Raw genomic sequence first — 27,187 nt, 5'->3', positions numbered from 1 at the left:
CACTGCCCCATAGTTACTGCCAAGCTGTAAACAAAAAACAGGAAACAGAGGCGTTATGTCCCCATGCCACAACCTCAAACCATCACTGGTTGCCAGAGACAAGTTTTTGGCTCCTCAGCATAAAACCTGATAAATGGATGCACCTGCCGCCTATTTATAACCGTATGCATGGAGAGTGGCTCAGCATGCAAAATTCACTTGCCAAATTTCATTGGCGTTTTCAGAGAGGATTTAGGCTCCAAAGTTAGATGCCTAATGTTGTCAAAACATAACATCTCTATTCCCTCCATCAGAGAACGATGGTTACGTATGTAACTGAGACTTTCTGTGTTTGATTAGACAACTACTGTATAAATCTCATCATCGACTTTCATCAAATATATTTCCAGTGGTCACTGTTTAATTTTGTTTTCATGCTAAAAAAGACTCACAAATACAGAACAAACTTGATTCAACAATAACTGTAACTGTGGGTGAGTTAAAATGGAAAATTATATTTTGTAGATTCAAGAGAAACTGAATAAATGCATAAAATATGTAATAAATACATACATTTATTTTCCTTATGTTCCTTTGTTTTTGAAAGAGGAAAACCTAGAAATATTTTTTTTATTATAATTTTAATTGATTAATTTGTTTATTTATTTTCAAATTATACTTTTTATAGACATGTACGATTTATCATACGGTGAAAAGTCCATGTCTAAACATAAGTCTTGGGGGAAGGAGATTCTACAAATACTTACAAATTACATTGTATGAATCATACAAGAAGAAATTTTGACAGGATTTAAATAAGACAACAATTATGACTGTGTAAAAATAGATACATACATAGTTGGCCAAATAAGAATTGACAACAGATTGTGTTTTTACAACGGGGTCATTTTCACACAATTTTTTGCAATGTGGTTTCTCTCTATGCCTTTCAACAGATGGAAACCTCAAATTTGGTTGTCATAAAAGTTTAGGATTTAATACCACACAGCAGTGAGCTCTCAAAGTTTGAGCAGCTGTGTTTATTGAAGAATGTGATTAATTTTAGAGGTAAAACTGGGATTTGTAATCACTTCCCTTTTGTGTGATTCTGAAGCTAAAAAACAACACATCACGTTAATCACACACCCTAATTAAAAAACAGCAGGCTTCTTGCTCTGTCTATCTCTCTTTCTCTCTCTTGCATTAACTCTATCTTTCTATCTCTCTTTATGGTGTCTCTTTTTTTCTCAAGTGTGATGGATTTGTAGGAAGCACCCAGTCGTGAGCTGCTCTAATTTAGAGCCTATCAATACATCTTATCAGTGGGGGCTCATTCTCCCTTGTTTCTCCACCTTATTCCTCCTTCTCTTCTTCCATCTTCCACAAACGCAGATTCAACATCTTCAGAAACGAGGCTCTCTTTGACTTTGGTTCACTCGATAATGAAACCTCAATGTGACCAGAAATCTACAAGTGAGAAGGTGAAGATGGCGGAGCTCTCAATGCCTTTGCTCAAATTTAATCTCTTCTTAAATTATTTGATTTGCACATTTTGTACAGTGGAACTCTGAGTCCCTGGATACAGTGCGGCATTAATAAAGCATGTGAATTAGTGGGTTATTTGCAGTGGTGTTGTGCTTGTTGCCTCTTTGAGTTATGTGTTGTTGACTTAGGCCTGTTTCACACATACTGCATCTGCAAGAGGAATCTGCAGCCCATATTAACAGGCCACAGCATTCACACTGCCGGCGTAAGCAGCTAGAAGTGGAACTGACAATAGAGTTTCGGCACTGAGTTCACATGACATGCTCAGTTTGGGGACTTTTAAAAAACGCACTCTCTTCAAACAAACTTTTTACATGTTTTCTAGATTGATTTGTGTACAGCTTCCAACATTTAAGGCCATGGGTTTACATAGACTACACCATGCAAAATCTGCTTTAAGTTGATAATTTCAACCATTTTTAAAGGGGTTAAATTGCATGTTACTTATTTATTTAGTCCTGCTCTAAATTTCACACAAGAGATGTTTACATAGTACAAAATAATAGGTTAATTTACCAAAAATAATAGTTGACTTTCATGAAAAAAAAATGTATGGACTGTGTATATATGAACTATGTGTTTGAGTGAGCCAGCAAAGGTGATTTTATTTATTTATCTTTCTTTTATCTTATCTAATTACAAAAAGAATGCCATTAATTATATGGCCACCATGTTGTGCATTCTAATATATATATATATATATATATATATATATATATATATATATATATATATATATAATGATAATAATGATATATATATATATAATATATATCATTATTATTATTAATTCTTTTGTTTTTTCGTTTTACTCTTTTTCAATACCTATAAGTACAGCTTGGAAATTACTGTATGCACAAAATATTCTGTTAAAGTGATGTTTACTACTTTTTTTTTTTCCTTTGTTTTTATTCTCACATCATATCTCATATTTATAGATTTTCTTCTAGTTATTCACTGACACTTTTTGTCCTTGGTAAACAAATTCACTAATTAAACTAATTTATTATGGGCAAAAATGTTTGATATGGTAGAAATGGCACCACAACTGTGGGAGTCATGTTACAAAAATGTTTATTTCACTCTTTGTTTTGATCATAGTTTAAATAACTTAATAAATCATGTTTTTTAAATTAACTTTTTTTTTAATATGAAACAATAAATCTATAACACATTTGAAAATAAGTTAAAAAAATAATGAAGGCACGATAAAAATGTTTTAATGTGACCTTCATATAATACAAAGAAAAACATTGAAATGTGTTAATTTTACTTAAAAAAACATCAGCCCCTAGGACATAAAAGTCCCCCATAAACACTATCAGTGTAAAAGCTCACGCCGCACAGTATGTGCAAATCTGGCCTTGAAGTGCACTTCGGTCTGTAATACTATCATTGTGGTATGTGTTTTGGATGGCAAGGACCCTGCATGTCAGATCCAATATTGTGTAATGTATGATTTATATTGCTTCCTTCAGTTTGTTAAATTACAGAGCTAGGCAAATGTTTTAAGAAACAGAATACACTGTAAAAAAGGTCTGTAAAAATACAGTACAATATACCATAATGATTTAAAGGAATTGTCCGTATTTTCCTTTTACAGGCATTTCTCTGTATTTTTTTATTACGCTTTGCATTGTGGGTACAATCGGCGCAAAACCAGTGCTTGAGCAGGCGTCATTTTTCACGGAGATAGTCTGGGTCAAAATTTAATTTTAAAGTCGGATTTAGGATTTTGAGAACGGGTCTTACACTTCCTTTGTAAATTATTTTTTGTGAAATATAAAAAACAGTAACGTTTTCTTAGTTGCTTGTTTTGGCAAATGAATGTCTGAGCCGTCGAATTCAACATTTTCAGCATATCGTCACATCTTAACGCTACTCGACCATAGACTGTATAAAAACAGTCCTCGATGTGCAGGTACGTATTAAAGTGCTCACTTTCATTTTTATAAATAAATTGTTGCTGTACTGTGCATCCCAAGCACCCCCTGCATTCTTATCATGGGTTTGTATTGTGTTTTATTATTTAAGTTTTTATTTATGAAAGCATATGGGTAGCAAAATTCAATTAGAAATGTAATATGCAAAATGGCAATGCAATATGTAAAACGGCAATGTGTTTCGGTATTTTAATGTACATTTCCCCATACACTAAGTAGACATCCAAAAGGCCCTTTTTACCGCCACACGTACCGCCGCGGCGGCGGTATAAAGTGCATTTGCAGCCTTTGACCGCTGAGTGGTGGTTTAACCACAAGTTATCAAACAAGCGCATCAAATAGACTAATAGACGTCAGTTTTGCCTCACTGATGTGTTAGATTTGATGGCTTCAGTCAGGGAAAATGAAAGAAAAACACTGTAGTTAAAATATTTAATACTTACTTATGAAGTTATGTGCATTTCTTAGAACGAATTCAAGCTGGATGTCAAGCCTGTGCCTGAACCTGTGACAATATTTTCTCTAATCTACATGGTATTAAACCATATTTTAGATTTGACAGATTTAAAAGGTGTGCAGTATTATTTATATTATATTATGCGTTATATTATTCAAAAGAAATTGTGGTTTACTTTGCATCGGAGCATTAAAAGTGGTAGCCTATTTTAGGGGGGTTGGCTACATGGATTAATATGCAAAATGTCAATATTTTCATATATTATGCCTATAGCTATTTTAATTTATATTTTCAATATAAATATATTTTGTTGTTTTCATAAGGATTACTTTATCAAAGAAAATATCTGTTTTCTGCGGCACTTGTTTAGTTTAAAAGCAGACATGTCAAGCTGTCTATAGATATCTCTCTCATGTCTCTTCGTTGAGTATTCACTGAGTTACAGTCAGTGTTGGGGAGTAACTAGTTACATGTAACGGCGTTACGTAATTTAATTACAAAATTATTGTAACTGTAATTAGTTACAGTTACTAAGAAAAAATGAGTAATTAAATTACAGTTACTTATGACATTTTTAACGATTACAAAGGGGATTACATTTGAATATTTACACATCCACATACAGATTTAACTGATTTCTTTCCCAAATTGCACTGACTATTCTGAGACATACCGCCCTAATAATTTCCGGGATGCGGAAACACAGTCTGGTTCGTAGAATCCAGTCATAAAAACGGAATGCCTAACGCGGACGGAATATGCCACATTTTGGATGACTAAATCAAAAGTAGGTCAGTACACTTGAATCAAAACATGACATGGACTAGTGTCTGTGAATATTAAGCCCCAAAAATGCAATATATGACTTGCACATTCTGCGTGTCTGTGGAAATCAGGCGCGGACTGGACACCGGGAGAACCGGGACAGTTCCCGGAGTCCTGGCAGCCGATTTTGCCCACTATTTAATATAATTATTGTATAATTGCCTGCCGAATGTCAGAGGTGGAAAGTAACTAATTACATTTACTCGCGTTACTGTAATTGAGTAGCTTTTTTGTGTACTTATACTTTTTAAAGTAATTTTTTTAATCTGTAATTTTACTTTTACTTAAGTATATTTTGTTTGAAGTATTGTACTTCGCTACATTTTAAAACGCATTAATTACTGAGTAAAAAAAAATTTAAAAAAAAAAAAAAAATCGCTCCCTGGAAACTACGTCAGTAAATTATGGGGAGGGCAAACTGGCGCTAAAATCACAAGAAAGATGCAGACGGTCAAAACAGGCGTTAGTGGTGCAGACACCGCTGAAAACGAAACCCCGTCATATTCTGAAGTTGAACTCGAAGGAAATGAAGTGAACCCATGGCCATATGTATGCTCTATTATGCAGTGTAAGCTGTACTTGCCTAGGAAGACCAAACTAGCAGCTTATAAAATCTCGACAAGACATCAACCCTTTGCAAGAATGTAGAGGTAAGCTAAATAATTGCATCGTTGCATTGGTGGTTAAAATGAAGCTTTGACATTTTAGCAAGAGGTTTTGCACAAATTAGCTAAAAAGACCGTGGTGAGGAGTGTGCTATTTTTGTTTGAATGATGTGCGCGCGCATTTATAGTGCGTTCTTTCACTGTGTGATTCAGTCTCCTAAAATGCATTTAGAATGATCACAAAATTGAAGATATAGGGGCAGAAAATTCACATATTTATATAATTTCATATAATAAATCAAAATCACACAAAGAATGCCATCTTTTCCTCCAAAAATCATCATGAATATATACATACATATATATAACAGTTCAGTAAACAAGTTAATTAAGAGACTTGCGTTTTAGACACCATATTGCCTTTTTTAGCTCTATTTCTACAACAGAAAATAATTCCAAACACAGCCACCAAAGCACAGTTTTGCGTCTCTGAGCAACGTGACAGTGTCTCGTTCCTGAATGAATCAACCGTTTAAATGATTCGGTTCAATCGCAATGACTCACTTATTAACAGTGACTTGCTGACACATACTGGCCATTTTTATTTCACATTTAAAGTATCTTTTGATTTTTTTAAATAATTAATTTCTTATCATTTCAAATGAGTATTAAACATTTTATGTCTTGTATATCAAAACATTATTCATGCATTTGTAACTGCAGGTTAAATGCATTCTTGTCCAGCACTACACAGTGTAATACATCTAAATGCCACTTCCAATGAATCTTCTGCATTTCCTCTGCATTAAAAGATGAGTTTGTTGATACTGATTTGCCTGGTAACAGCCCAAATGTTTTATTATTCTAAATAACTGATTCCTTTAATTAAAAACAACTAGTATGAGATTAATAGACCTATCCCAGGGGTGTCAAACTCAGTTCCTGGAGGGCCATAGCCCTGCAGAGTTTAGTTCTAACCCTGTTCCAGCACACACATCATGTAGTTTTCAAATAAACCTAAATGATTAGATTAGCTGGATCAGGTGTGTTTAATTAGGATTATATCTAAACTGTGCAGGACTGTGGCCCTCCAGGAACTGAGTTTGACACTCCTGGCCTGTCCCATTTTGACTCCCTCCCACTGTTAAAATGTAACTAAGTAATTTTTACTCTGAGTAAAGTTTAAATGAGCTACTTTTTACTTTTACTTGAGTAGATTTTTAGACTGGTACTTTTACATGTACTTAAGTAAAATTTCATTAATGTAATGGTACTTTTACTTGAGTAGAATATTTTTGTACTCTTTCCACCTCTGCCGAATGTACTAAAGCAATCATTTGCGAATCCGCCATTTGATAATTAAATCTCTAATAAGTCATGAAGTGTTAGTTGTGACTCGCGCGCTCTCCGCGCCTCCGCCAAATGGTTTGGATCAGACTCAGAGTAATCAATGCGAGAGAGGGAGACTATGGAAGCGCACAGCTGGAGCAAAGAAGCAGAACTACTGTTCAGGGTTTCAGGTCAGTTTCATCTGTAAAGATGCTTTTTTGTCTTTGTTTTTTTATTTATTTAATCAAGCAGCAGCACGTTGCTCATCAGTCATCACTCAAAATACTATATAAAGGACATCATTATTATCTGTTGTAATGTTACAGTAGGAATTTAGCTGAAAAAAAATCCGATTTTTTTAATAGGTTTAGGAGGAGCTACGACAGACAACAACACAACCCTTACGAAAATTTACATTTTAATATTTAACTATAAATCCAGAGAAAATGGTTACTATTGGTTAACTGTGGTAACCAAAAATGTAAAATTATTTTACAAATGTATTTATTTAAAAATAAATACAAATCCATTTGCAAAAAAAAAAAATTATTTTACTTTTATATAGGCTAATAAAAGCATGTTTAACTTTTGTAAGGGAAAAACATGACTCGTGTACAGTATTAGGATTTTTCTATAAAGATATTGTAGTATTGTAGAGTATTGTATTGTAAAGTATAGTTTTGTTCAATCTTGAGAGAGATGGATAACAGGGCAAAATAAAGAGACTGAAGAGAAAAATGGGTGTGAACGTGCAGTTCAGGAGAGAACTTTTAATTATTTTGCATGTCCCCAAATTAAAGATTTAAACCTTTTATGTCAGGTCCATACAAAAAATAGTTCTGTCCATGAATTTGTTTGTATGAGTTTGAATTTTCCAGTCTGAATTTTTTTCCCAGTCCGCCCCTCCTGTAAATTAATGGCAAAGACATGGTTTCATTTACTACACATAGGACTGAAGCTTGCAGTGTTTTCAACCTCTGCTGCCTCAATATAGGAGTACACAAGCACATAAACATAATTTCTAGAACTGCTCTGTCTCTTCATGTGCATTTTACTTATTTTGAGAAAACTATCATCATATACAGAGACAGCAGTTTCAAAAAAACACCAATGTTTCAGGAGTTTAGTACACAGAATATGTCACATGCTTATTAGATAACTGTATTTAAGTTGATGTATATGCTTTTATTTATTATTCTTTAATTTTCACAAATTTATAAAAGTAATCAAAAAGTACTCAAAAGTAATTAGTTACATTACTTTAATAAAGTACTTGAAAAAGTTACACTACTATTACATTTTAAACAGGGTAACTTGTAATCTGTAACCTATTACATTTCCAAAGTAACCTTCCCAACACTGGTTACAGTTCATTTTAATGACGTGTTTGTAAATGAAGATCAGCACAGACAAAGGCTGCAGACAGCACACCTTGTTTGTTATCTTTATTTTATAAGTGCACAAAGTTTTGTTGTTATTATGTCTGTATCCAAAAAAGTAGACCCTTTACAGATTCGATTGATGTATTGCTCTTATCTGTACGATTAAAACTGAAAGTGTAATTTAAGTTCTTTTCGGGGGTTATCAGGAGAAAATGACTCATAACGCGTATCCACGTTAATCGACTCCAGAGGGTTAATAAAACAACATGCATTTTTGTTATTCGTTACCTGTCCTTTAACTTATTGGGGGAAAAACATTTGTCTGTAAACTGATTAAGAAATTGTTGCATGTTTAAATGTGAAGCACTGTATAATGTCGTTCCCATTATTTAGGCCTAATTTGCCTAAAACAAGAAACGAATAAAATTAAACCAGCACGATTAAATCTTTGAAACTCTAAAGAATTAATAAAACGTCCTCACAATTAAACTCAAGTTCTCTCATTATAATCAACAACATTCACACGAAGTAAAAAAAAGCTTTAGTAATTGACAACTAAAGTAATTTTAAAGGGAACCTTCTTCCTACTTGTTTTTAAAGTAGGGTAATATCATATAGCCTAAAAAAAATCCCTGTTTATTTTAGAAAACAAAATCAGATTTATGATTAAATCGATTTTTAAATCAATATTCAAATGACAAAGAAATTTTACAAAACAAGTTTTCATAGGCCTATAGTTCTTTATCATTCATTTAGCAGTCAAATTTATAACTGCAACAAGATGATTAAAAAAACTGTACTGTTATTACCTTAATGCTGGAAAGATGCTATTTTTTTTTTTAATATTAGCCCATCATGCATCTAACCACTCAGCTTTAAGAGCTGTTCAGATTAAAACTGCAGCTCCGCAGTCAGTCAGTGTCATGGACGGAGGACCTGTTAATATTTTTTCTAGTTTATATTTCCATCTGGTTATGCCACTGGTTTAGATTTTTTTTTTTCTTATAGAACTTATTTGTAAATAGAGCAGTCACTGTCTGTGTCTACACCGGACGCGAAAGTTGTCATCTGTGCCCCACAGCGAAAAGTGTGTCTAAACTTGATGACATCACACTATAGTGTCAAATCATCTGAACACAGTATCAGAACATTTCATCATAAACAGAACGAGCATCAGTTCACTGATGGGGATCGAGTCCAGTGTATCCATCACTGGGTTCTGTTGTCTTTTGTTGGATCGTTCCACTCGTGTCCAGTGTAGACCTGGCATGCGTTTTTTTATTGTTTTATTTTACAGCCCTGCTTGTTTTAATGTTTTTATTAAATATCTGTATTGATTGCATGGTCATATTATCGAATTATTTACTGCCATGCGACCTACAAAAGTAAAGCTCGGCGAGTCGATGAACGAGCATTGCTGCAGGTTGATTTTCGACGGATGTGCTGTGCTTGTGCAGCCGCGGTCGTCTTCATTTCGTCGGGTGAAACATCTCTCTCACTCCGCAGCAGAGTCTGTGAGAAGCAACAACTTCCACGCGCTCTGATACCAGAAACATAACATAGCATATAAAATAATAATAATAAAAAAATAACTGGAGAGTTTCAAAGTGGCTTAAGCTATTTTGTGTAATCTTTTTCCCCTGTAGCCTATCACATGCCAAACTAATAACATTGTAAGCATTACATCTTTAATTGCTGCTTTCTGCTGTGAAAATTTTGTTTGTGATGAAAATAACAGTATATTTTTGTCAGTTTTTTTATCTAAACAGATCGATTAACTTCAAGATTTCAAAATCAGATAGCATGCTGATAATGTTGTATACTGTAAGATTACATTTGTTTGAACGCATTATTGCAAAAGCGATTGAGTGTGAATCTGTTTAAATCATGCTTTAACCCGAAAATAAACAGTAAAAGAAACAGACAAACTCTTAACATCCCGCTCGACTCTTGCAGTCAACCTTCTGATCAAGCTAAATATGTTGGCTGTTGGCATGAATTTTACTTGTGATAAGAAGCTCATATTCAAGTGTTTGTGCAAAAATTATTAATGTGCATTAATGACAGGGAGGCGCCGTCTTATCACTTTAATTTTTCATGATAATGAATGTATAATTTTTTAATTAACATAATATCGTGGTGTCTCACATAGGTACATTAAAAATATATCTACAGAAAGCTTGAAATGTTTTTAGACGAAAATTAATAGTGTAATGTGTGAATGTTGCATTTCTCTCGTCGGAGAGAGCCAGCACTGTTAATATAGCCAAAACAACAGTCCTATATAAACCGGTTCAGCAAGTGAAAGCCTCTGTCCATATGAAAGAGCAATTCACACTTTTATCTCGACCCCCACAATCCATGAATAACTACCCAAAACCCAACCCCCTCCAGCTGAACAGAATTCGGTCTGTGTTTTGGCTCTGAGGAACGGTGTGTTACTGGGCTGAAACATGCTTTCACTCAGAAGTACTCTTTGTATTCATAATTTTCTCGCAGCCCATATTATTATTTTCACAAGACCATAATGATAATAACAAATCATCAATTAATAATTAATCATTATTTTACGAAAATCATTGTTATTTGTGATCGTGGATGTTTGCGGGAGGCTTTAAGACCAAGCGGAATCCTCTGTTCCCGCCTCACAGCGCACGGGTCTCGAGGCTTCACTGTCTGCGGTTTGACTTTACTGAATCAGATTGAGGCCAATAGATACAGACGGTTGGTCTGGGAACGCCCCCGGGAACGCCCCGTCACGTGATGTGAATTTAGCCCGTGGGGGAAAACATTGCCTGGGCGCCAATTGAAATACATGGACAATCACGCCGAAGAGTTGCTGTGTCGTTTTCTGTACCTCCAATAAACTAACAAATTATGAATTGAAGTTCTACATCCTTCCTAATAAACATACAGAACCGGAAAGGATGACAAAATGGCTACAAGCAATAAGTTGTGAGGATGATCAAGGGAAGTTGTGGAATCCCAAGACTAAGCATGTGTATGTGTGCAGTCGGCATTTCATCACAGGCAGGCTATATTAACATCGTGTTCATTATTAACGCTATCATAACTGTGTAAAGTTGTTTCAGAAAGTGGCATGCATATATAATTAGCCTTATCATTCTACCTGAAGCTAAACTATGTAACGTTAGCCTAGTGTTGAACATAAACCCACTTAAAAAAGCGTGTGGACACGTAACAACTTAGTTTTGTGTCAGAACTTTTACACTTTCATTCATAAATTCACCCCATCTGTGTTTGCGAAGCGATTGAATCGCGGAATCCAGTCAAAAATAGAACTTGCTGTATAAAGCAGAACGTCACGGAATTTGGCTATTTTTGAATGAATACATCTACATTAGGGCTGTAAAACATATCAAATATCGATATGGACTAGTGTATATGAATATTAAAGTTAAAAGAGACTACAATTGTTCTACGTGTCTCTGGGAATGAGTGCTCAATATGTGCATTTTTGTCATTCAAAAACACACGATGTTCGCAGTGTTTTCCCCCACGCCGACTCCGCCCTCGCCACGCCCCCAGCTATGACTAGATGCCGACTGTATCTATACAACTTATTGATCATGAGCCCAGGGCCAGCGCAAGCTCAAATGCCGCTCTAGGCAGAGCACGATCGTGCCACCCCCCTCACATTCACAATTAGGGATCCTTAAGATGCATGTAAACATTTTTTTTTTAATCTATGAAATTACACTAAAATAAAAACGTGCAAGCATGTTTTCAGAGTTTTTAATTTTTTCATTCTGCAAAAAGGTGAAAAGGGTAGCCTAATGCAACAGCTAAGTATAAATTCTGTTTTATAGGCTAATAGATAGTGTACAGAATAAAACTAAACATATGCAAACTTGTGTTAACAATATAATTAGAACTAACAATATAATTAGATTTTTTTAAATGAACAATTCCTGTATAAAATGGGACAGCAACCTTTATATCAGTGGTTCTCAACCTTTTTTTCCAGCGGGCCGCACTATGGTCTAAGTGCAAGTCTACGCATATAATATACATATTACGTCAGCAATACAAGCCAACCTGATTTATAATATTATAGCCTAACTATTATGATATATAATCTATCACATTCATTGAAATAAACAATTCTACTCCCCATAAATAAAACACCTGATGCTGTCGGGAGCTGACCAATTTTGTGAGATTCAGCTTGAAAGCAATAACACAAAGAAGTTGCGATTGTACGAGCAATCCGGATGCAGACACGGCCAGCGCGGACGCAGACTTCTTCAATTTATACTTCTGAATGCGCAGGCTGATGGTCCGCTCTGCAATTGCCCATAATTATTGCACATCTGACTGTCTTTATATTTTTTTACTGACGGATTGCACAGGTTCGAGTAGCAATGAGCTTCTTCACTCTGCCTGCACATGTGCAATTTTGCTTTTGAAGCCTACTGACCACGCGCACCTGTCCGCGCGGTCGTTTGCTCATGAGCCTCGGCACACACTCTCCAATGACGATAAGGATTGTTACATAGTGTATGGTGTTTCCATTTATCTGAACTTCTTCAAGTGAGTTGCGGGGCAAAAAAAAAAAAAACGAAAATCCAGCACTTCTCCAATACTGATACTGCGACACATTTTTAACACATTTTAATGGATTAATCGCCTATTTTCATTTGCTGAATGTTTTCTTTATTTTTTATTTTTTAAACATGCTAAAAATTTAATTAAGTTTGTCAGAGGAAAAAAATATATGTCGTGTATAGGTTTCATTTTAACGGATCAATCACCTATTTTCGTTTGCTGCATGTTTTTTTTAAACACGCGAACAAATAAATCAGAATTTGTGAGAGGAAAAAAAAAAAGGCTATAAGAAAATATTTTACAACAAATCCTTTAAATTAAACAAATTTATCAGAACAAAACAATAATTAAAAATATATAATTCTAATGGATAAATATAATTGCAGTATATAATAATATAGGCTTAGTAATAAAAAAATAATAATAATAATAATTTAAAGCTAAGCATAAGGTAAGGTTTGGCTTTCTCAATCGGGAGAAATCAAACGTTTCCATATTTGTGATGTTGCCCATTTGAAGCTTAACTATTATTCATGAGGTAAATATGCTGTGTGCGTTTCAGTATCGATGAAAAAAAATCATAATTAAAAATATGTCAAAGTGCTCACGCCGAATGTCTGGTGAATATGTGCGCGAGGCACCAGCACGCTCAAACAGCTGAAACAAATAATACTTAATTTTTGGTCACACATAAGGCATAATTCAAAAATGCTGGTAGTTTGAAAAATCAAGAATAATAACAGAGTTAATACTAATTATTGCTAAATGCTGGACCGTTCCCATTTTCGCTCTGCTTATGGAACCTGAAGATTTTTTTAAACCAAGAATGAACCGAAATGAAAATGAAATTAAAACATTTAGCTTATATATATATATATATATATATATATATATATATATATATATATATATATATATATATATATATAGGCCTTATATTTATTTACTGTTTAATAAAAATAGCATGCATATGATCCTTTATGTTAAGGTCTTCTTTTAATTTTTGTTTAGTAGACTGTAGCCTAAGACTATCCTACATTTAAAAAATTGTAAAAAAAAAAATGTTTTTTTTTTCTAAATGTTCCAATGTTATATCATAATGTTATTGTTGGTTTATTTCCTTCTTTCATCTCATTTTACAATTACATTCATTTCGCAATCCGTCCCTTTGCGCCACCTGGCCGTAGTTTCGCGAATGATTTTAACATGCGACTGAATTACAGTTACCACCGCGGTACACGCGGCGGTAAGCCCCAGATAGGATGGCCACCTACTGTACATATGTCCAATATTTAGTGCAAAATGAAAAATCTATTATATCGTTTACACTCGCCATTTCCTACAATAATTTTAATATGCAAAATAACTCACAAATCACACAAATTGATTAGATATGTTTAAGATGTCCAAGCAAAAACTGTAGTAAAATTATCATTTAAATGCTGTTTTAAATGCAAAATAAGTTTTGACTTGGGGGTAGGACACTTGCGATTGCATTTTCATCATAATACACCATGTTAATTGTAGCAAAATGCAGTGAGAATTTCAGAATGCATTCTGAGCCAAATGTGCCGCAAAATGTTGGTTTAAATTTCTATTTTTCTTAAATGCATTGCATTCAATTGCATTTTCATTTAATACCTCGCGATGAATGTAAAGTCAGTGTGGATTTGAAATGCATTTGAAAATGCAACACGCCACTGAACTGTCAATCGTTAGGCTACATCAAGGTGGGGCTCTGCAACAGGATGCACAATAGGTCAAAATTCAGTCAACCAAACGCTTTTCACACTGACTTAAACTAAATTCATCATGGGGTATTAAATGAAAATGCTTTTGAAACGTCTTATATGTAAGACTCAATGCATTTAAGAAAAATAAAAGATTTAAATCACCATTTTGCTGCACATTTGGCTCAGAATGCATTCTGAAATTCTCACTGCATTTTTGCTACAATTTTCACGAGGTATTATGATGAAAATGTAATCCCAAGTCTGAATGCATTTAGGAAAAAAAGCAATTAATAATAATTTTGCTACAGGTTTTGCTTTGACATGTTAAACATATCTAATCAATTTGGGTAATACATTTTCATTGTAATTTTGCAACTTATAAAGTATACAAATGTTTTTAATTTGCATATTACAACTAGTGTAGAAAATGGCAAATGTAAATTAACTGCATTTTCATTTTGCACTAAATTTGACACATGTATGGTAAAATGTAAATTAAAATACAAAACTACATTACCATTTTATGTATTGCATTGCCATTTTGCATATTTCAAATTGAATTTCGCTACCCATATGCTTCCATATTTATTTACCATTAGGGATGTTCAACACTGACAAAAAAATTTGTCATTGAGTTGTTTATTCAGTTAACTTGGTTAGTTAAGTTGTTTAAGATTTAATCAATGTTTGGAGTGGCTTTCTGAATTTACAATGTGTTTATAATTTCTTTGTTTATTATTATTGGTGATTCCAGATTGCTGTCATACAAGAAGTTATAATTTCCTCCCCCATTGTGGCCGAGCTACACATTCTCTTTGATTTATTTTAAACATAAAACATCTAGAGGAGAATGGCACCTACGCTGGAACTCATACAAATGTAAGGAACATATCTAATGAAACTGTGTATAAAGCATTTTGATTATGTTGCCATTTAGTTGAAAATAATAAGATATTATAAAAATAAAAACAAAAATTCTGTCATTAATTACTCACACTCTTGTTGTTTCGAACCTGTAAGACCTTTGTTCATCTTCAGAACAAAAATTAAGTTATTTTTGATGGAATCTGAGAGCTTTCTGACCCTCCATAGACAGCAGGTGCCCTACCATGATCAAGGCACAGAAATATAGTATAAGGACATCGTGAAAAGGGTGCATGTGACATCAGTAGTTCAACTGTACTTTTATGTAAATTTTTTGTTCTGAAGATAATTGAATGACTTAGGGGTTTAGAACGACATGAAGATGAGTGATTAATGACAGTTTTCATTTTTGGGTGAACTATCTCTTTAAGTATATCATTGTTGACAAGATCACGTGACCGATGCAATTGGAGACCACTGGAAATGCAAGTTTAGCATTTTATAAGCAATGTTTAAAGTTTCAAGTCAAGTCTGCTTTATTGTCAATTCTTCCACATGTAAAGTCCATACATACAGAATATCGAAATTGCGTTACTCTCAGACCCTCGGTGCATACAGATAACATTAACAGTAGGCCTAAAAATCTAGATCAAATATAAAATACAAGATACAGCTATACAATAAAAGAATGTAAAAAAGACATCAAATAAAATTTAAAATAAAGTTAAAATAAAGCAGTGCAAGGCACATGGCAGATATAGTGCAAATCAGTGAAGTGAACAAACATTGCAGATAAAAAGATTTTTAGTGCAAAAAAGCTTATTCAGTCTGATTAAAGTGACTAAGGGCTCAAGAGCAGTTGTTTTTATTTAACTGACTGATGAGGTGGTAGAATGATGATGAGGTTGTAGAATGAGATTTGAAAACTTATTTTAAACTGGAACTTGATAATTCAATCTAAACCCTTTCTGAATGTTTCTCTGTACTTCACTTTCATTAATTTTCATTTCTTGTCATTAACATCCTTGTCATAATTCTTCCTGTGAAGAAATCCTGAACGAGCTTCAGAGGTTCAGATGAAGGGAATCTACGCTTCCAAGACTCATATATGAACTACTTCTAGATTCCGAGTTTTTTTCAAATCTCAATTTAGGACTGAACATGCAGCAAAAGAAAAAAAGAAAAGTAGTTTCCTCAAACGGGCACATGGGAAGAGATACTAAAAGCAGAGAAACACTTGAAGCCCTGATCTTTATTTAGATTGTATAGTTCTCTTAGTTTAACATTAAAATGTCGGGCATGAGTGCATTCATTTTTGTTCTTTATATTCAAATTAGAAATGTTCCGATCAGAGTTTCCGCTAGAAAAAAATGGTGCCGGTCAAAGTGACTGGCAGAAGTTTCGTTTTCTGGACATTTTGATGATATGCCGGTCAAGTATTGCCTCTTAATTAGTCAAGTTGAGGAAAACTGGAGGCAGGCTATGTAACGTAAAAAATGACATAATCAGGCCGCCGAATGCAACATGTTTATTAGCCTAACTTTCAAATAGACGGAAATAAAAATGTTCTACTATGGTTCATTTCTTCATTTGGATCTATTTGCGATCCATTCCATTCTAAACAAACAAAGCAGTTTATATGCTTCGTCCTTGTTTCATAATAGATTAAGATAATAATTCATAAACGCACGCATAATTATCAGTGAACTTGATAAAAGTTGCAGATATGTTTTACATGCATACACAAACAAATGCCTTTCAACTTATGTGTGCAAAATTCAGAATGAAATGAATGTGCAGCAATTTGTACAAATAGAGATTCTAGGTCGACTATACGTGTTGTAGCCATTAAATAAGCTTATTTAGTTTAATATTTGTTAAAATATTATAATGTTATTTTTTTATTTATGTTGATTGTGAAAAGTGAACCGCACGAGTAAGATAGGATGCGCAATATCGAGAGACATGGAGCGGGTCAGACATGATTTTGACCACTTAATTAAGTTTTGTTTTGTAGAAAGACAATTTCGTTTTGTATAAATTGTATCAACCAATTGCCTGGGTTTAATACATAAGAAGCAAATATAGCAGACGATAGGCCTAATAATGCAGGCGCCCTCGCGGCCACTTGCATTGCTTGTGAACTGGAGCGCATCTCATCCTAATTTAACGAAACTCAGCGTAGGCGTCACAGACATGAAATATATCTTAAGAAAGCTTGAAATGTCTTTTTAACAATTTAAAACGAAAAGAAATAGGCTACTCTCTGATTATGTAATCCATGATGTGCATTTCTCTCTATAGGCGCGTTCACTACGGAGATTGCGATCGACAACATCTTTACAGCTGTTGTTGCTGTTAATAAACTAAAAATAATAGGTCTATAATTTTATTAAACAATAAATTAAATGAAATTGTCATTGTATTAATAAAGCAACCAAAAAATCATGTTTAAGGTTTTTTTTTTTTTACCTATGCTAATTACACATTAAATTCAGGTAGGCCCACCTACAATCAAAATCCTGGCGCCGCTGGTGCTTCGCAGCGGTCTGATATCAAGAAATAACAGACCGCATTCCACATTGGAATTCAACCAAGCCATTTAATAATGTTTAATAACTTTCAAATGAGCCTGTTCCTTTATAACATAGCCAAAGTTCGGTGTGTTTTTGCTTTATACATTTTAGGCTTATTATCAAATTCAGATTGTGTTAGGGGGGCGGGATTATTAGGCAATTTTAATCGGACAATTTGACCGGAGAGATTTAATTTTGTCGGACATTTCATTTTTTTTCCGGCCAATGTCCGGCAATTACCGGACAACGGAAACCCTGGTTCCGATACCCTTTTTCTCTTCCCAATACCGATTCCAATACCTGGGCTCAGGGAATTAGCCGATACCGAGTACTGATCCGATACCTTGGTGTGTATCTGTATAAACAGCTGTATATACTACTAGCCCTATGTAAATTGCTAGAATTATTTTATGGTGTGCTTCAGACTCATCCCTTAATAAAACATGAACAAATACATGGTGAACTACTGTATTTATTACAGTATTTTTATTATCTGATATGAATTTGACAGTAATATTATTTATTTTCTTAAGCGAAAAAGAACTTCAAATACAGCAAAAATCTAACACCGCAAACTAAAAAAGGTATTTTAGTTTTACAATATAACTGTATAAAAAACTGCAACATATAAGTCTAGGAATATAAAAAAATATATATTAATCAGATAATCTCTTTACAACAAAACAAGTAAAAAACAAGCAACCGACTTGGCATAATTATTAATATTAATAAAGACGTATTATTATTACTACATAGAGACATAGCTAAATCTACTGTAGGCTACAACAGTAGCTTAATATATTGTCAATTTACTCACGTTAAACCGAACAGTTTTCTCAAATGAAACTGTAAATTTTCATGAAGTGAAAATGTGTTTGTGTCCTCATATAGTGACACATCTCCCGCGCATCTGCACCCATCTCCCAGAGAGATGTAGAATTTGCAGGAGTAATATTTAAATAGTATTTTGCAGTTTAATATTCACAAACACTAGTATATATATTCGGCTACAGTCTGGAGCCCTGCGCTTAGACTAACACGGAAGCGACTGAACCCAGCTGCGGGTACTGAATATACTCGGGAGTCGGTAACTTACTACTGGTACTACAGAGACGCTGGTATCATCACATTTTTAAATTTTTAGCACCGACTTGGTAGTGAAGTGCCAGTACTTGTGGCATCCCTAGTCGGTGTTTTACTGTCTGGTTGGTCCAGTCTGAAATACTGCTAAACAGCGGACATACTCCTAACCACTGATCTATAATATAGAAGTGGCTTCACTGTCTGTTGGCAGTTTAGAACGCGATGAGCGATCCAGTCTTATATAGATCAGTGCTGCTAATGCATTTTCATTTCTTCTTTGTTGCTCTAAACAGGGGTTGCTTGTGGCAACACAGCACAATTTCCTTTTTGTTTGCAATGCATTCTGAGCAGTGAAGAAGAACCGTGCAGCGGTTAGACAAAGCTAGCGGTCATAACTAGGTCTTGTTTAAGAAAATGGTATCGGATCGGTACAGTATATGGGTTCATGTACTTGCCGATGCCGATGCCAGAATTTGTTGTGGTATCTGTGATATTTTTTTATTTAATTTTTTCTCAATGTCAGTTGTAGATGCAGATAATTTAGCATGAATAAGAGGTTAGTTAATCTAACTAGGTTTAGTTCACTCATAATATTATATGAAAAAATCTCATTCCAATCCTGTTAGACGTTTGTTCATTTTTGGAACACTAATGAAGATCCTTTTTAATTAAATCTCACAGCTATACTGTATTGGACCTTGAAATGGTAGTTGCATAGGCTGTCAATGGAGGGACAGAAAGCAGAGATTTCATAAAAAATAGTCTTCAGTTGTGTTTCAAAGATGAATGGAAATCGTTTGGATTTGGAATGGTATGAGGGAGAGTAACTGATGTCAGAATTCACATTTTGTGCTTTTAAATAATGTTGTGTTCTATGGGAAAATGGTGTCATTTCACTTTACTATAAGTCTGTAGCAATTGTTATTAATGACAGCCCTGTCTTTGTATTAATTTTTAACCCCATTAATTTTTAACCCCTTTTCACATTGTTAAATTAATTAATGTCACAATATTTTGGTCTTCACCTGTTTAAGGCAAATAAAAGCTACTGAACGCATTTTTAAGAATGTTCACATGAGGTAAGAATAAACCATGTTCAATTTGTACATATAGTGCTGGATTTATTTGCTACAAAAGATAGGCCTATGCTATATATATATATTTTAAATCTCTACATAACAGATTTTCTGTTTATGGTACGGAAGAAAATGTTAATCTACAGAATTTTCCGTTTTAATATTGAAGGAAGTGTGCGTAAATTTAATGGAAAATGTCCTGGTAATTTTCTGCCAGTACATTATCAGTTTTTTTACGGATTCTTTTTTTTTTTTTACAGTGTATGCCACTACAGATCCAGCTCATAGCTCATTTGTTATTGTTCACCATAAAAAAATTAGAGTTAATTTGACATAAATTGTTATATCCATGTTTTTTTTTTCACTTTTAGTTTCCACATTTGCATTGTGCATATAGACTGTTAACATTTAATGCTCTTGTTTTTATGCAACATTTGCATATTTAACAATTTGAAAAAAAAAAACACTTCGGATTCTGCTTCTGCCACGATGTGATTCTCCTTGTGAAAATCGTGAGCCACAATATACTACTGTCTTCTTTTATTGCAACATTCAGAATGGAAATGCAAATGCACCTATTTAATAACATATTAATTACATGGTGATAACTTTGTAACAACCTCAGAGACAATCAGGGACAACTAAAACAAAGTTGGACGTAATACTGATGTCTTTTTACAATGCAGTTCTTCATATAAACAGGCAAACATATTTCCACACTGCTTTTTGAAAGGCTGTTCATAAAAAATAAACAAATAAAAAGATTTTTTAGAGACCCAGGGTATGCATGTGTTTTAGAACAAAATAAAATCTAAAATCTGCTAAATTGTTCTGAGATAATGTTTTAAGAAGAAAAAAATGCCATTAATGATCCAACTCATGCCTCACCTGTTATTGTTCACCATCAGTGTGACAAAACCAAGATTACAGACTAGTTAGATACACCACACATTGCTAAAATAGAAATGACATTGATAACACAGGACTATTTAACAGCCCAGATAACAAAACCATGAGCCACAAGCAGTACAATCCATTTCAATTCATGATAACTATATCACCAGTTGTATATAACCATGTCCAAAGTTTTGAAATGAAATTAGACATCTTACTCTGTACATTTTATACGACAGATTATGATGCAGTGTCTATGTGGGTGGGTCAGACTAGGAGCAGTAAGTGATTCTATCAGACTCTGTAATCATCTCTGGGCACAGAAGCAGTGTGTGTGTGTGTGTGTGTGTGATCTAAGCTCCTGCTTAATTCAATTGAGGGCCAATTATTGACTGCCTCTCTTAAATCCTCTCAATTCATTTTAAGTATAAGAGTATGCTAGCCAAGACCTTCTAACCTTATGTTCTTCAGTCTGATGATCTACAAATGACTTAAAAGTTTAATCTTGCCAACTCTTTAATGCACTACATTATACATTAATGCAGTACTCTTTAATAAACCAAATGGCCAAAAGTAGGACACCTGAAATTGCTTTGTGGAGCATTTAATTTTAAAATCAGGGAGTAAATCTAAACTGTTGAAATCCTTAAATATGCTATGATTTCATCTGTCCTATGTGGGACTTACTGGTTTAATTATAACTATTGTTATGAATTATTTATGTAAATCATAAATAAGTAATGAGAAAATTAGGGTTAATTTAATATAACAATAGTTTTTTTTATGCCCAAAATGTGTAGACTGTTATAAAAACGCTCTTTGACACTGGTTTATTTGCACAATTTACAACTTTAACTATCTGAAACAACACTCTGGCTTTTCACATTTGTCTTGTCGTGATTTTCCTTGTGGCAACCAATATAAAAATTATTACTTACATTTATTTTTGTACTTTAATTCTCAGATTTGCATAGTGCATAGACTGTTGTTAAAATGTAATACTCTTAGTTTTTATTTGCATCATTTGCAACTTTAACCATTTGAAATGACACTCCGGCTTTTTGCTTCGGCCACAGTCTGATTCTCCATGTGATACCATGATCCTTAGCACACACATTAAATATTTGTACGTCGATTTTTTCTTGTAACATTCAGAATCTGGAAACAAACTGCACCTATGTAATTACATGATAATTGCATAGTAATATCTGTGTAATACCACCATTACAAAAGTGGAGACTCCAAAGAGAATTTACATTAACTTGAATGGAATTAATTAATATAAACTCCCAAACTATTTGACAGGATGTTCATAAACATTGGCGAAAGACCCAGGGTATGTTTGTGTCATAGTACATAGTAAATTATTATTTTTTTTATTATTTGTTTTTTTAATATATATAATAAAATCTGTTAAACTATTCAAAGGACACAATATTTCATGATTCATAGACAATGCTTTATATTATTGCTACTAGTTCCACATGCAGTCAGTGCCTACAGCTCACATCTTAGCAAAATAAATAAACAATTTGCATTGCACCCAATACAAGGCAATCACTTTCTTATCTTTGTACCTGAGAGAATTAAACTCTATAACATAAATCTAGCAAAAATTGTATATTTACACAAACTGTTCACATTAATGTCACAAACAGTTGAAGATTGGCTTTGTTTCGGGCTAAAAGACCTCTAGAGTCCTTTTTCACAGCACTTTTTTTTCCTGAGCTAGACAAATGCAACAGAACTTCCATTTATAGCAGTATTCCCATGATAATGAACACTACAGTCTAGAGTACAAAACAAGCAATAGCCTAAATCACTCTGACATTAAATACTGCCATTGTGTTTTCAATCCTCTATGGTGTTTAAAAGTATAGCCACAACCGAAGATTCATATGAATCGTGCAAAAACAATCTCCACCTCAGTAGCATAAATAAAAGGGATGGTTCACTCAAAAATGAAAATTCAGTTACACTTTATTTTAAGGTGTCCTTGTTATGGTGTAATAATTCACTGAAGCACTGTGTAATATTAAATTACTGCATACTATATGGTTAGGGTTAGGATTAGAATTTGGCATGGATTACTTGCATGTAATTATGCATAAGTAATTGTTATTATCATAGTAAGTACATGTAAAGTGTAACAAGGACACCTTTAAATAAAGTGTTACCAAAATTCTTTCATCATTTATTCATCCTCATGTCATCTCAAACCTATATGACATTCTTTCTTCTGTGGACCAAAATAAATGATATTTTGAGGACTATTTTGTCCCTCACAAAAAAATATAGATCATAAGGTTTTGAACAACATGAAGATATAATTTCCATGTTTGGGTGAACTTTTCCTTTTAGATGAGCTACACCAGCATGATAAAGAAAGGAAACCGTAGGACTTACTTTGTGTATTCTTCATTGTCTCGGTCGCACCTTGCATCTTTATGTTTCTCCCAGTCTTTCCCGTGTTTGCAGGTAGTCAATAAAATGATATCATCCCCATTATGTATATGATATAAAGCATTTCTGGTTTCAGAACCGATGCCAGTTAGATACCTCTTCCCTTTGAAGACCAACAAGTATTTCCGTAAGGGAGGGACATTGTTAAGATTCAGATAACCTTTGCTCCCTCCTTTCTGAGGATGGTCTTTTGAAAACAAAGGGATGGACACATCAAAGTGCGGTCTAAAGTTGTCCATGTCGGTGCTGGCCTTGGCCAGCATGGCTTGACCGATATCGAAGCCTAGTTCTTCCGTATAATCAGGCCACGTTCCAGAGTACAAGTTAAAAATCAGATGGTTCCTCCCTTCGTACCACAGAGGGAGGCTTTGAATTCGGGCTCGGATGTTATGTACATACTGAGTGGACAGCTGGTCTCTGTCTAAAGTGTCTATACTCAATACAAACAGACAGGCCTCATTAGGGTCAGTCGTGTAAAACCGCGATTCCTCGATGGCTGCCAGAATCTTCTGGTAGCTTTCCGAGGGCACTTCACCCTTCTGAGATGGATAAACATAGATTTTAAACCCCCGTTCGCAGCGCTGGAAATCGAAGCAGGTCTCCATGCGACATCGCCGGCTCTTGTAGATGTTCTTCTGTATTTCTCGTCTCTCGCGAGGAGACGTGTGTTGATGAAGAAGCAGGGGTCCGTCCTCTTCCTGCTCGGCTTCGCCAAGGTACGTCTGCGGGGGAGGATCCACCCATTCTGGCCAGCGGGGCGGCCGAGGTGGGACACCAGCGTCCTGTGAGACTCCGTAAAGCTCGGCATGGTTCTGGTTGTGGAACTCACCGATTTGTAGGCCACACAGGTAGGCTAGTAGCAGGCTACAGGCCCCCACAGATACCAGCAGGTATCGCTTCTTCGCCTGCATGTGGACAGCGAGAAGCAGGGCAGGACAAGAAGGAAGCAAAGAGGGTCGACTTTAAACCCACGGGACCAGCTCTCATACCATTAGGAGCATTCCGATATTGCACGGACCACTGTAAGCATAGAGATACAGAGAGGGTCATGTTAGCTTTCCACACCAGAAAGAACATGACAGAATCTAGTATTGTTACTCCATCTGAATACAGACTTTATTATTAATAATTTACAATAAGACCACATTGAAAATCTGGGGTTCAGCATCTAATTTGAACCTAGAAAAATTGAAAACATACAAACATATAAAGTAAAATGATGTCAAATGTAGGCTACTGGATAACCGAGTTTTAGACCCCACTGTAGACTGCTTGTTTAAGAATTACTATTTCTTTTAAAAAGTAGACTTATTATCATTATGATCACCAGTGTGGAAAAATAATAATAAGTGTGACTTCCAGGGAGGTCTACTTTTTCAAAGTAAATCTTGTGGCGCCATCAGCAATTCGTCTCGTGCCATGTATTTGTGATGTGTAACTCTATAATAAAGTCATAAGCAAGGACAGTAGGCTATTTATATTTTGGCGACATTACCACATGATACAGATCCTTAAAGAAAGTGCTCTGTTGCTATAGTAACCACCTCAGGTGAAAGTCGCAACTTTGTCTATTTAACTAATTTCTATTTTTGTCGATACTAAAACTTTTGTAAAAGAAAATAAATTGTATATACACTTATACTTTAAGTACTTTCAAGTATACATATATGCTTGTGTATATATCGCTGTTACTACTATGGGCTATGGCTTAAAAAAATTATTCAAATTAAAAATAATTATATATATATATATATATATATATATATATATATATATATATATATATATATATATATATATATATATATATATATATATTAAAATGATAAACTTCTGTTTATGTCGTGAGGCTGTTTCTGTACCATATGTTAGATTTTTACTCTCTTCACCTCACTTGAAAACTCCACAAAGCTATAAAACTACAGAAAATAAAATTAGCTTAATAAACAGATTCACATATAACAATGTGATTGCAATCTTGTATAGCTAATATATGCTAAACAAACTGAAAGAGATAGAGATGCTTTACCTCAGTCACCTGTTGAAACGTCAATCATCTGCTGATGAGTAAAGACCTTCAATGATTCCCAACTTTATATTATAAATCAAAGCACTATCAAGTCAGAACATTATTAGGAGTTATGTAGAAGTATTTGCCAGCCATTTCTGTATTCACAAAGCAAATGTTTTGAATGTCAGTATAATAATGTGATTACAATGGGAACTGACAGAAAAACACACACGCTGTCCGAATCCATTACCCCGATAAAGCAACGTGATATTCGTTGTCTGTTTCTATCTTTACATGCTTGAGCTAAATATCTTTATATTTCCATATGTCGTGGCGACCAATGCGCAACTTCAGAAAATCATCGGATTCTTCTTCAAATTGCATTCCGTCCACAAGTCTTGATACATCAACCTCAGCCTAAAATATGCACCAAGTGTCTTCAGAATCAAGAAGGAGATCCTTCTATAATCGGGAGGATTGTCAGCCTCTATCACTCTGGATAAATGTGCAGGTGTTAGAACAAAATCCATCGCCGAGTTCCTGAGACATCCTGAGTGCTCAAGTTGCGTTTACAACTCTCCAAACCCAACACCAAACTTCTCATCACGCCACTCGTGGTCTCACAGCATCCTGGAGACCCTGATAGCATCTCATAATCCACATGGACCACAGGTTTCAGTCGCAGTAAAGTCCTTCCAGCGGTTTGGTTTGGTTTAATTTGAAGTTAGCTGTCAGTCACCGCTTGATCCGGAGTCAATCCGGTTGGACCGCGCGCGTAGAGTCCAAAGCAAATCCCAGTTTCGCGCGCATGGCATTCCAGTGTTAATTGATACTCCTTCAAATTCACAATGCACTGTGAACGATCAGATTCCGCGTTTTTTCCTCCTGAAGGCACTTCACTCCAGCGCATCTTCACCGGGACGAGCCCGCGAAAACACGCACCCCTTCTGTCGCATGCCTGTCTTTATAAGCAATCCCAGCAAATCTTCTCTTTCAGAGTCAGCAGGCGTGGAGCATGATGGTGACCTTCTGAGGAGAGTTGGGGAATCCGCTCAGCATCTCTATGAGCTCGAACCTCCCACCTCCACCGAGTCTTTCCTCTCTGTTATTAGTAGAGGAAGCGCTGAGAGAAAGAACGGTCAGCGGAAAGCGTGTAAACTGTGGACCGACAGATGCGTATCGCACGAGGAAAGCATGACACGGTGACGCGCGCCGCGCGCAATAACCGAGCCACAGGCTGCAAACATCTTCTCTTGAAAAAACTATATAATGATGCTCCTCTACTGATGCACACTACACCGGCGGCAATATTTCCACGAAACGGGTGCTTTTTCCCATTAAGAAAATGTGATTTTCAGAATAAATTTGAATACTGTTTGATATGTCTAAGTGTCAATAAATCGAAAGGTTTTTAAAAGTGTAAGTGGGCTGACGATTTTTGCAGTTAATGTAGCCATTATTAGCCATTCATTAGCTTCACAAGGTCATTACACGAATTGTTTATTTAAACGTGAACATAATGCTGACATTAAGTGTTCAATAAGTAATTCCTTACTTTACAAAATCATGGAAACAGTTCACCTTTTATAATGTAACACGATCAAATCCTGAAAGATTTTCCTCAACAATTTCACATCCTGAATATATAATGATGATGTTATTATAAAAGAGCTTTCATTTATGAAATTATGTATCACTTAAATAAAGGACAGTTAAAGGGTTGATGCATAACGTCTTTTTTAATGAAGTAGCCTGTTACGTTATATATGCGGTCCATCAGCTTCATTCATAACACAGTATTAGATGCAGTGCTGGTCGCCATTAGTTACAATTTAATCAACTGATAGCAGTAA

General features: G+C 34.7%; 1 protein-coding gene across 1 annotated transcript in view; it reads right to left on the bottom strand.

Moving 5' to 3' along the window:
- The window catches only part of LOC132107051 (exostosin-1), a 333,524-nt gene extending 306,930 nt beyond the window's left edge, over positions 1-26,594 (bottom strand). Inside the window, exons 1-2 of the mRNA XM_059513195.1 lie at positions 25,353-26,594; positions 23,267-24,343 (exon numbers count right to left, since the gene is read on the bottom strand). Of these exons, the coding sequence (XP_059369178.1) occupies positions 23,267-24,234 (968 nt within the window). The 5' untranslated portion in view covers positions 24,235-24,343; positions 25,353-26,594. The remainder of the gene's footprint in view (positions 1-23,266; positions 24,344-25,352) is intronic.
- Between the last annotated feature and the right edge of the window lie 593 nt (positions 26,595-27,187).

This window comes from Carassius carassius, chromosome 27 (genome assembly GCF_963082965.1).
Source record: "Carassius carassius chromosome 27, fCarCar2.1, whole genome shotgun sequence".
Lineage (NCBI taxonomy): Eukaryota > Metazoa > Chordata > Actinopteri > Cypriniformes > Cyprinidae > Carassius > Carassius carassius.
Note: the sequence above shows the minus strand (reverse complement) of the source record. Positions and strands in the feature narration are given on the sequence as shown.